The following is a 12,191-nucleotide window of genomic DNA, read 5'->3' as shown; positions in this document are numbered from 1 at the left end:
CACAAGTATAAAGAGAGTAAATTTCTTTCCATTCTCCTCTGTATTACTCTTTTTGGAGGTTATTACGAGACTGCTAATAGTTTATCATTTAGTATGCATCATTCTAGAATTTTTTCCAGAAACATAAAAAAATTTATATTTTACGCTTCTGTTTTGTTGTTGTTGCTGTTGTTTGAGACAGGGTCTTACCCTGTCGCCCAGGCTGGAGTGCAGTGGTGTGATTGTAGCTCACTGCTTGCCGCCTTGAGCTCCTGGGCTCAAGAAATGATCCCACCTCAGCTGCCTGAGTAGCTAGTAGTACGGGTGTGCACCACCACACCCAGCTAAGTTTTTGTTTTTAGAGGTGGGATCTTGCTATGTTGCCCAGGCTTGTATTGAACTTCTGGCCTCAAGCGATCCTCCTGCCTCAGCCTCCCAAAGTGCTGGGATTACATCATGCCTGGACCTAGGCTTCTATTTTTTATATAAATATGGTCATTCTGTCTTGATGACTTTCTCATGTACGTAATAACTTAAAAATATATATTGTATAATCCTCAGTCTGGATACAGCAGAATTTACATAATAATTCTGTTTTGGACATTTAGATTGTTTCCAGTTGTAAATAGAACTCTGCTGAACTTGTTTCACGTATTTTTGTGCACCTATGATGGGACTATATGAGATAGATTTTTGGAAGTGAAAATCAGGGTTGAAGATTGATATATATTAGATTTTGAAAAATAATGCTGTATCATCCTTCACAAAAACTGTCAGTTACATGTGCCCACCAACCGTGTGTGAAAATAACCATTTCCTATCAACAATGGATTATACCCGTATTTTTATTTTTTGGCAGTTTTATTGGCAAATCATATTACATTTTAGTATACATGTCCCTGATTACCATGAGGTTGACTGTCTCCAGTGATTTGAATTTATTTGATCTTATCTTTCAACCCTTTTGCTATTGCTGTCTTTTTCTTTTTTTACATTAATTGGTACTCTATGATGGAAAGTAGTCTTTTATTTAATTATGTGTTGACACTATTTTCCCCAGTCTTATGACTTATATTTAATTTTATCATATAGAATATTATAGGTTTTGTTTGTTTGTTTGTTTGTTTGTTTTCTGTTTTGAGAGTCTCACTCTGTCACCCAGGCTGGAATGCAATGATGCAATCTCGGGTCACTGCAGCCTCCGCCTCCTGGGTTCAAGCAATTCTTCTGCTTCAGCCTCCCATGCAGCTGGGATTACAGGTTCCCACCACCATGCCCAGCTAATTTTTTGTATTTTTAGTAGAGATGGGGTTTTGCCATGTTGGCCAGGCTGGTCTTGCACTCCTGACCTCAGGTGATTCACATGTCTCGGCCTCCCAAAGTGCTGGGATTACAGGTGTGAGCCACCATGCCCAGCCAGAATATTATGGCTTTAATACAGCAAAATCTATCAGTCATTCTTGTATTGACTCTGAGTTTGTCTTGCTTATGTAGAAAAAATGTTTTTTACCCATCTCTTCCTTATATTTTTGAGTATGGATTATGATTCTGTTAGTGTTATGTTACCAAGGAGTGATAATAAGAAGCACCAAATTTTTTTTTTCTAGAGAAATCAGTGGGGTAAGCTGGGCATGGTAGTTCATACCTGTAATGCCAGCAGTTTGGGCAGCCGAGGTGGGCAGATTGCTTGAGTCCAGGAGTTCAAGACCAGCAAGGGCAACATGGTGAAATCCCGGCTCTACAAAAAAAAAAAAAAAAAAAAGAAAGAAAGAAAAAGAGAGAAAAATTAGCCAGGTGTGGTGGTGCATACCTGTAGTCCCAGCCACTTGGGAGACTGAGGTAGGAGGATTGCTTGAGCCTAGAAGGCAGAGGTTGCAGTAAGCTGAGATCTCACCACTGCACTTCCAGCCTGGGTGACAGAACAAGACCCCTGTCTCAAAAAAAAAAGAAAAAAAAAAATAAAGAAATGAGGTAAGCCCATTACCACCTCTGTACATAAAATTTATTGTGAAGAAAAGCAATTAATGACCAAAAACACAGCACCACTTTTCTCATTTCCTTCATTTAAAACTTTTTTGTTGTTTCTGTATCTAAGTGATTTATCCCTCTCCCTGAATTTATACCAACTCCCTGAATGTTTCCTTTCACTTAGATATTGCTGAGGTAGCTGTACTTTGTATTATTTGCTTCAAGGAAAAGAGAAAATACCTCAGTGTCCCAGATACTCTTGTATGTGTTGCACTAAAAAGATCTGGAACACCTGGCTGGTCTAATGTCTAATGGTGGTGGGTTATCACAACTTATTAACATTAGTGTCATCCAGGTGCAGTGGCACAAGCCTGTAATCCCAGCACTTTGGGAGGCCAAGGCAGAAGGATTGGTTGAGCTCAGGGCTTCGAGACTAGCTAGGGCAATATAGCAAGAGGATCTCTAGAAAAAATATGAAAATTAGCCAGATGTGGTGACACACACCAGTAATCCCAGCTACTTGGGAGGCTGAGGTGGGAGGACTGCTTGAGCCCAGGAGGGGAAGGCTGCAGTGAGCTGAGATCACACCAGTACACTCTAGCCTGGGCTACAGAGTAAAACCCTGCCTCAAAAAAAAAAAAAAAAAAAAAAAAGTTAGTCTCACCAAAGTTGGTATACAACCTCCCACTGTTAAATTTGACTGGCTTTAAAAATAAAATAAAATGAGATCTAGAATACCTGATATACTGGGAAATTTGGGGTTCAAAAGCTTAGTCTAGGGCCAGGCGCGGTGGCTCACTCCTGTAATCCCAGCACTTTGGGAGGCCGAGGTGGGCCGATCACCTGAAGTCAGGAGTTTCAAGACCAGCCTGACCAACGTGGTGAAACCGCATCTCTACTGAAATTACAAAATTAGCCAGGCATCGTGGCATATGCCTGTAATCCCAGCTACTTGGGAGGCAGAGGCAGGAGAATTGCTTGAACCTGGGAGATGGAGGTTGCAGTGAGCCAAGATCACACCATTGTACTCCATTCTGGGCAACAAGAGTGAAACTTCATCTCAAAAAAACAAAACAAACAAACAAACAAAAAAGCTTAGTCTTGGTGGGGTGCAGCGGCTCACACCTATAATCCCAGCACTTTGGGAGGCTGAGGCAAGAGGATTGCTTGAGGCCAGGAGGTCGCGACCAGCCTGGACAGCATAGCAAGACCCCATCTCTACCAAAGAAACAAAAGCTAGCTGTAGATTTGCCCCAAGGGAAGTGTATTGTGACAGTTAGATCTTTGAGTAACTCAAAAACATCAGACCTTGGGATCCATTCAGCCTGAGATTGAGTCTCATTTCTTCCTTTATCTAGTGATGAGAACTTGGACAAATAACCCCTCTAAGCCTCACTTTCCTCATTTAGACTGTGGATAATAATAGGATTGCTGGGGAGGTCCACTGATGAGAACACATTTTGCACAGTGTCTGCATATAGTGACGCCTCAGAAAATTATCATTGTTATCTCCTTTGCATGGGGAAATGTATTATTTTTATGTGGAAGAAAATGGGTTTTTTTTACTTTGTATTGAGAGCTGATGGAACCAGATTTATGTCTTTTTAGACAGGGGCAAGTGTCCGAGTGGTGAATCAGCTACTTACAGAGATGGATGGTCTGGAAGCACGCCAGCAGGTTTTTATTATGGCAGCCACTAACAGGCCAGGTAAGAAATAAAAATATTGTAACAGATGAATCTAAAAACTTACAGCATTTCCATAGAAGAGATTCAGATAATTAAAAAAAAAAGTAAAAACTAGTAGCATTTATTAACAATATAATTCATATGCATCCTAGGAAAGGAAGATTAAATTTGGGCAATCCATTTTTGGTTCTGTGAAAGGAAACTTCACAGTTGAAATAAAGGCTTAGAAAGCTTTTGCATAAGCTATAGTAAAAAGTATAGTATTACTGCTTGGATCCCATGAGATTGCTTTTCTGTGTTGGTGCTTAGAAAGCTCTTTTTGGCTGAGAACAGTTGCAGCATACTTTTTTTTTTTTTTTTTTTTTTTTTTTTTTTGAGACAGAATCTCGCTCTGTTACCCAGGCTGGCATGCAGTGGCATGACCTTGGCTCACTGCAACCTCTGCCTCCTGAGTTGAAGTGATTCTCCTGCCTCAGCCTCCTGAGTAGCTGGGATTACAGGTGCTGCCACCATGCCCGGCTATTTTTTGTATTTTTAGTAGAGATGGGGTTTCGCCATGTTGGCCAGGCTGGTCTTGAACTCCTGACCTCAGGTGATCTGCCCACCTCGGCCTCCCAAAGTGCTAGGATTACAGACGTGAGCCACTGCACCTGACCAGCATACACTTTTGACCACAAAAGTATTTTCAGAATTTGTGTTTTGTGGTTTCTCTCTAGCTTATAGGAAACAAAAACCAGACTCTTCACTCTACTAGAAGTTAAAGATAGATTTTTAAGATTTTATGCTGGAGCCATGCCCCTATATCTGCCCTGAATAATTATTGAAAATTGTTTTCAAGGTTAAGCATTCTTTGAGGGATTCAGAAAAGGGCTCAAGACTACAGAAGTGCAGAAGATGGCTCAGACTTACAACTCTAATCACATGCTTGATCTTTCTGGTGATGAGTACCCTGCCCGAAGCTATCTGTGGGGCCACTATGCGTCACCACATTAGCTCAACAAAGATATTCCTGGCACTCAGGAAATTGCAAGGATTTTTGAAGATCTATGCCAGGAAAGGTGGGCAAAGACCAATTATATTCGATATTATACCATAGTAACCTTGGGACTATATTACTTTATCTTGCTGACCATCATTTTGGCACTTTTTAAATGAAGATGATAATACTTAATTGGCAGGATTGCCACAAAAGTTAAATGATGTTGGTAATGTATCTACCACAGTGGTGTTAAACAGCACGTAGCTATTTAGTAATTGTTATCATGTTCATAAGCAGTTTGGTAATAGTAGTGGGAACAGTCATTAGGTCATAAAATCACAGAGTCATCCTAGAAGAAAGTCCCTCAGAGTGGAACAGAATCACATCCTCCCTTTCATAAGCAGATACAGATCTTTTCTCACATATTTCAAGAAGATGCTTGTCTTAGTCTGTTTTGTTTTGCTATAACAGAATACCTGAAACTGGGTAATTCGTGTTAAAAAGAAAAGAGATTCAGTTCTTCTAGTTCAGGAAGCTGGGAAGGTCAAGGTTGAGTGGCCTGCATCTGTCAAGGGCCTTCTTGCTGCATCACCCCAAGGTGAAAGGGTGGAAGAGCACAAGAGCATGCATGAGAGAGCAAAAGGAAAGTGGCCTGGACAGGAAGAAACCATGGTCCCATGAGTAAGGGTGGACAAATAAAGTTTAATTAATTTTACCCTATCTTTGGACATTTATCTCAACTGCCTGAGCTAAACAACTGTTTTCTTCAGCCTACCAAAAAGCATTTTGTATAGCAAAAGATTCGTTTCACTGGAGGAAGTCTGGAGAAGAAAGAAGCAGAGAGAGGGGGGATCCTGGGGAGTAGGAAATGAGGGCCCTGTTTCTCTCAAAAAAGCCTCATTGAAGAAATACATTGATCCAGTTTTTTCCAGTATATGATCATCCTTTTTAAAGTGAGGAGCATAAATTAGTAAGGATGGGCTTAATATCTGTTAGTGGTGAGACAAGAAAATGCTAAAATTATTATCTGTTACTTTGTTTGTACTATCTGGTTTTCATGTGTGACTTGTCATATGTGCAGTATATTAATAACATCATACAGAAACATAGTTAACAAATGAGTAGACATTAAAAAAGAAAGAAAGAAAGAAAGAAAGAAAGTGGCCAAGCTGGGCATGGTGGCTTATGGCTGTAATCCTAGCACTTTACGAGGTTGAGACAGGAGGATCACTTGAGCTTGGGAGTTTAAGACCAGCCTGGGCAACATAGTGAGACCTTGTCTCTATTATTTAAAAAATAATGAGAGTGGTGAAACATATCCTTTTATCAAGAGTCCACTCCTGTAATAACTTACCCACTCCCTTGAAACCAGCATCATTCATGAGGGCAGAGCCCTCATGACCTAATCACCTTTTAAAGGTCCCACCTCTCAACACTGTTTTATTGGGGATTAAGTTTCCAACACGTGAAATTTGGGGAATACGTTCAAACCACAGCATCAATCTTTCGTTTCCTGTAATAACCTATTCTATCATTAACAGCCCGCACCATATTTTAAGTTTGTTTATTTTATTTTATTATTTATTTATTTATTTTGAGGCAGAGTCTTGGTCTGCTGCCCAGGCTGGAGTGCAGTGGTGTGATCTCAGCTCCTTGCAACCTCTGCCTCCTGGGTTCAAAGGTTTCTTCTCCCTCAGCCTCCCAAGTAGCTGGGACTACAGGCATGTGCCACTACACCCAGCTAATTTTTGTATTTTTAGTAGAGACAGGGTTTCACCATGCTGGCCAGCCTGGTCTCGAACTCCTGACCTCAGAGGATCTGCCTGCCTCGGCCTCCCAAAGTGCTGGGATTACAGGCATGAGCCACTGCGCCTGGCCTGTGTATTTTAAAACCTGTGTTAAGAATGGCAGAAATGGCAGATGAATCATAATGTGGTACCGGTGTTTTGTTTTTTCCCTATGTGTGTATATTGTCTTCCCCTAAAACTCTTCCATCCTTTTTTCCCCTATAACAAATCTGTTGCATTAACGACCTACATTTAAAAATAAATGTTCTGGCCGGGCACGGTGGCTCACGCCTGTAATCCCAACACTTTGGGAGGCCGAGGCCGGCAGATCACAAGGTTAGGAGATCGAGACCATCAGCTAACATGGTGAAACCCCGTCTCTACTAAAAAGTAAAAAAAAATTAGCCGGGCATGGTGGCACACACCTGTAGTCTCAGCTACTTGGGAGGCTGAGGCTGAGGCAGGAGAATCACTTGAACCCGGGAGGCGGAGGTTGCAGTGAGCCGAGATTGCACCACTGCACTCCAGCCTGAGTGACAAAGCGAGACTCTGTCTCAAAAAATAATAATAATAATAAACGTTCTAGATCTTCTTCACTTGTTTTCATGCTTATTTGGCAGTTCTGCTCCATTGTATACTATCACGTGACATTGTTTTGATTGCTTATAACTTCTCTGCTTAGCTTTAAGAATTCCCTTCTTGCTTGATGTTCTGGTTAGCCATTGCTGCATAACAAACTACTGTAAAGCTTAGTGCTTTAAAATCACCGTTTGTGGCTGGATGCAGTGACTCACACCTGTAATCCCGGCACTGTGGGAAGCCAAGGATCACTTGAGCTAAAGAGTTCAAGACCAGCCTGCTCAACATGGTGAAGCTCCATCTCTACTAATAATACAAAAATTAATTGGGCGTGGTGGTGGGCGCCTGCAATCCCAGCTACTCAGGAGGCTGAGGCAGGAAGGAGAATCACTTGAACCCAGGAGGCAGAGGTTGCAGTGAGCCCAGATAGCACCACTGCATTCCAGCCTGGGCGACAGAGTGAGACTCCATCTCACAAAAAAAAAAAAAAAAAAAATCACCATTTTTACTTGGCTCACAATTTTTAGGTCAGGAATTCGGGATGGGCTTGTCTGGGTGGTTCATCTTGGATCCACGTGCTATCAGCTGGAGTGGCTGGACCAGAGAATCCATTTCCACAGTGGCCTCTTTACTCACAATGTCTTCACAATCCTTGGTCTCTCTCCCAACCCGGCTGCCAAATAATTATAATCTTTTTGGGGTTTTTTTGTTTGTTTGTTTTTGAGATGGAATCTTGCTCTGTCGCCCAGACTGGAGCTCAGTGGCATGATCTCGGCTCACCGCAACTTCTGCCTCCCAGGTTCAAGTGATTCTCCTGCCTCAGCCTCCGGAGTAGCTGGGATTACAGGCATGTGCCACCACACCTGGCTAATTTTGTATTTTTAGTAGAGATGGGGTTTCACCTTGTAATCTTTCTGATGTATTTTACTTTATACATTGAAAAATGTTTAAGAAGCAGTCTATAAACTTTCTGTATTCCAAAGAAGTCCTTGACACAAAAGATACTCTGAGCCAGAAGATCTACAGTCCATGGAGAATTTGTGTGAGCTTAATGAGAGAAGTAAGAAGTGGTAAAATTTGAGACACATTTTGAAAGTAAAACTAATAGGATTTTCTGGAATTAGATGTGGGATAAGAGAAAGAAAATAAATAAGGGCTATTCTTATTGTTAGATTGTTTTACCTATACTGGGTAAAAGGTTTTGCCACTTCTGAGATAGAGGACACTTGGAGAAAAAGGACACTTTAGAAAAAGACCAACTTTTCTAAAATGTCTGTTCAAGGAGATGAAAATAAGTTTATTTCATTTTCTTTACAAGTCCATATTATTTAAAACAATCACCAGTAATAACAACTAGGTTCTTGGAGCACCTACTAAGTGCCAGGCCCTCTGTTGGATGCTTTACCATTGTAAACCTCACAACAGCCCTACGAGGAAACTACATGTGTGCAAAAGTTGAACCTTGGTGAGTGATATGGTTTGGCTCTGTGTCCCCACCCAAATCTCATCTCCAGTTGTAATTTTGACATATAGAGGGAGGGACCCAGTTTCAAATCAAATGGCAGGAAAAGCTTATAACAAAAATTGTAGTTTTCTCTCCCATCCCTTCTAATCCCCTGCCCAGAGGCAACCACTTGAGCAATTTTTTTCCTTCATATTTTCAAATATGCTCTTATGGCTATTTCCTATCAATTTTAAACACTGCCCATTAACTTCATTTTAAGGTAGACGAAGATTTAGTTATCTTATGTTCACCCTTTCTCCATACCCTCCACTCCCACCATCACTGCCACATCATCTGTCCTCTTCCCCATTCTCCCAGTATTGTAATATAGTTTGATCAGAACTCTTGGTTAAGTCACTAGTGTTTACATTACTATGGCTGTGTCACTATTTCTCTCTGCTGACCCAAGCATGACACTGATTAGTTTTCCTTTCTCATATAACTCTTGTTCTTGGATTCAGTGGCCCTCATTTTTTTCTTTTGCTTTGTTTTCTGTTACTGTTCATCACATATTTTATACAGCTGTCGATGTTATTTATTCAAACGATGTACCAGTTCCATTTGTTTGTTTGTTTCTGGAGACCTCCCTCTGGAGCTTTCCACCTTCCTGGCTCTAATCTGGACTGGTTGCTTTAGGCCTGTGGTCTAAACAGCTGTTATTTCAGGACTTCCTTGACTGTTTTCCTTTGTTTGCCCTTTGTTTCTGATCTCATGGGTTTTTTGTGTGTACTTTTTTTTATCTTGCTTACGCCCTCATTTTGCTGGTGCTTATCTTTCAGTGGCTTTTCTAAGAAAGATTATGTAGGAAGTAGATTTTTTTTGACTGCTTGTATATTTGATTTGTTTTTCCAAATGTGAGACCATCCCCCATAGTTCTTTTATATTTGAAAATATCTTTATTCCACCCTAATTTTGATTGGTAACCTAGCTGGGATATAATTTTGAGTTTAAAATTATTTTTCTTCATAATTTATAGACATTGCTTTTTTTCTTTTAAAGGTTCCATGGCATTCTCATTCTTTCTATGTGACTTTTTGTTTGTTTGTTTAATTTGTGTGCTTAGCACTTGGATCTTAAACCCTCCTGGACTGATCTAAATGTCCTCTTTTTTCTTATTTTTCATCTTCTTGCCTTTAATTTTTTTCCCAATTATTGAGGTATTAATGCTTAGAAAGTAAATGAAAATACTGTCCTCTCACCATTCCACCTTTGGTTATTCTGAAGAACTGGGACAGCCCTCTTCTTTTATTTAATTTATTTATTTGTATTTTTGAGACAGGGTCTCACTCTGTAGCCTAGGCTAGAGTGCAGTAGTGCAATCACCACTTACTGCAGCCTCGACCTCCTAGGCTCAAGAGATCATCCCACCTCAGCCTCTCACGTAGCTGGGACTACAGGCACGCACCACTACACCCAGCTAATTAAAAAAAAAAAAAACTTTTTTGTAGAGATGACGTCTCACTATGTTGCCCAGGCTGGTCTCAAACTCCTGGGCTCAAGCGATCCTCCCACCTCAGCCTCTCAATGTGCTGGGATTACAGGCGTGAACCACCGTGTATAGCCCTAGCCCTCTTCTAATGTGTGCTATATCAAAGTCCACATCTTCTTCTGGAAATAAGCAAATTTCCTTTTGCTTAACCAGAGGAAATGCAGTTCTTTGTACCCTAACCTTAGTCTCTCCTACGCACATCTTTGCATTCTCTTTTTCACATACCAACTCCAGTAAACGATGTTCTCAGTTAGGAAACTACCTGTTCCCCCTTAATCTATTATCTAGCTGTTTAAAAAAGATATTCCTGCACAATTATGAAACCCAAATATCTTATTACTTTCTCTTCTACTCAATAATTATGTATTTTCTACCAGTAGTACAATCCAGAAAGAGTTTCTGCCTTCTATGCATGGCTCAGTTGAAAAAATAAATAAGGGCCAAGTGTGGTGACTCACACCTGTAATCCCAGCACTTTGGGAGGCTGAGGCAAGAGGATCTCTTAAGGCTAGGAGTTCAAGATTAGCCTGGGCAACAAAGCAAGACCCCATCTCTACAAAATAAAAATTAGGCCAGGTGCAGTGGCTCACACCTGTAATCCCAACACTTTGGGAGGCCGAGGCGGGCAGATCATGAGGTCAGGAGTTCGAGACCAGCCTGGCCAACATGGTGAAACCCCGTCTCTACTAAAAATAAAAAAATCAGCTGGGCATGGTAGCACGTGCCCATAGTCCCAGCTACTCGCGAGGCTGAGGCAGAAGAATTGCTTGAACTCAGGAGGCAGAGGTTGCAGTGAGCCGAGATCGCGCCACTGCACTCCAGCCTGGCTGACAGAGCAAGACTCTGTCTCAAAAAATATAAAATAAAAATAAAAATTACCCAGATGCACTGGTGTGTACCTGTAATCCCAGCTACTTGGGAAGCTGAGGCAGGAGGATCACTTGAAACCAGAAGTTTGAGGCCACAGTGAGCTATGATTGCACCACTGCACTCTAGCCTGGGTGACAGAGCAAGACCCTGTCTCAAAAAAAAAAAAAGGAAAAGGAAAAGAAAAGAAGAAATAAATAAGCAAATTATGATTAGATGTGCAAGCTTCTGCAGGGCAGGGATTCATTCTGCACTTTTATATCTGAGAGGTAGGTTCTAGTTAGAGGCTCTGCCCATTCTAAGCGTTTAATAATTATCAGATGAAGGCTGGGTGTGTTGGCTCATGCCTGTAATCCCAGCACTTTGGAAGGCTGAGGCAGACACATCACGAGGTTAAGAGATCAAGACTATCCTGGCCAACATGGTGAAACCCGTCTCTACTAAAAATACAAAAATTAGCTGGCCATGGTGGCGCATGCCTGTAGTCCCAGCTACTCAGGAGACTGAGGCAGGAGAATCGCTTGAACTCGGGAGGTGGAGGTTGTAGTGATCGCGCCACTGCACTTCAGCCTGGTGACAGAGCAAGACTCTGTCTCAAAAAGTAATAATAATTATCAGATGAAAGAGTGGATGACTCACAGAGAAGGTATTTATTTCATTGTACTAAGATATTTACCACTGAAGTTCCAAGCTAAATAGAGTGTTTCCTTACACATCTAGTCTGGATGCTTTGGGTCATTGTTGAATGCATTTGAAGGTAATTGAACAATGACTTGGTGCCATGGTCAACCCTGTATGTTTTGCCCTTTGGCACAGTACTGCCCTTTGAAAATTAGGTTATGCCCAGCCAGAACTTTGGCTGAGTTATAGATGCTATGATATGTAGTAGAGCTCAATAATTATTTGTTTACGGCTGGATGCGATGGCTCATGCCTGTAATCCCAGCGCTTTGGGAGGCTGAGGTGAGCAGATCACTTGAGGCCAGGAGTTTGAGACCAACCTTGGTTAATGTGGCAAAAATCTCGTCTCTACTAAAAATACAAAAAAAAAAAAAAAGTTAGCTGAGTACGGTGGCACACACCTGTAATCCCAGCTACTTGGGAGGCTGAGGCACAAGAATCGCTTGAACCTGGAAAGTGAAAGTTGTGATGAGCGGAGATTGTGCCACTGCACTCCAGCCTGGGCAACAGAAGGAGACTCTGTCTCAAAACAAACAAACAAAAAACATCATTCTTATTATTATTATTTGTTTAATGAATCGTGAGTAGAAACCTATTTCATGAAGGTTGATCTTGTAATTATTTTCAATGGATATATTTATAGTGTTGCTAGTCTGAGGATTCATTTTTTTA

The 12,191-nt window shown here is 41.2% G+C and overlaps 1 protein-coding gene across 4 annotated transcripts in view; it reads left to right on the top strand.

Annotated features, from left to right (window-relative positions):
• NVL (nuclear VCP like) overlaps nucleotides 1-12,191 on the top strand; it is a 103,325-nt gene that overhangs the window by 58,423 nt on the left and 32,711 nt on the right. For 3 of the 4 annotated variants that reach the window (XM_019030929.4, XM_055372251.2, XM_055372246.2), the window contains one exon: nucleotides 3,556-3,655. In XM_019030929.4, the coding sequence (XP_018886474.3) occupies nucleotides 3,556-3,655 (100 nt within the window). Of the gene's footprint in view, nucleotides 1-3,555; nucleotides 3,656-4,472; nucleotides 4,693-12,191 lie in introns of those variants that run through there. The other variant, XM_019030938.3, reaches the window with a different exon arrangement.

This window comes from Gorilla gorilla, chromosome 1 (genome assembly GCF_029281585.2).
Source record: "Gorilla gorilla gorilla isolate KB3781 chromosome 1, NHGRI_mGorGor1-v2.1_pri, whole genome shotgun sequence".
Classification (NCBI taxonomy): Eukaryota; Metazoa; Chordata; class Mammalia; order Primates; family Hominidae; genus Gorilla; species Gorilla gorilla.
Note: the sequence above shows the minus strand (reverse complement) of the source record. Positions and strands in the feature narration are given on the sequence as shown.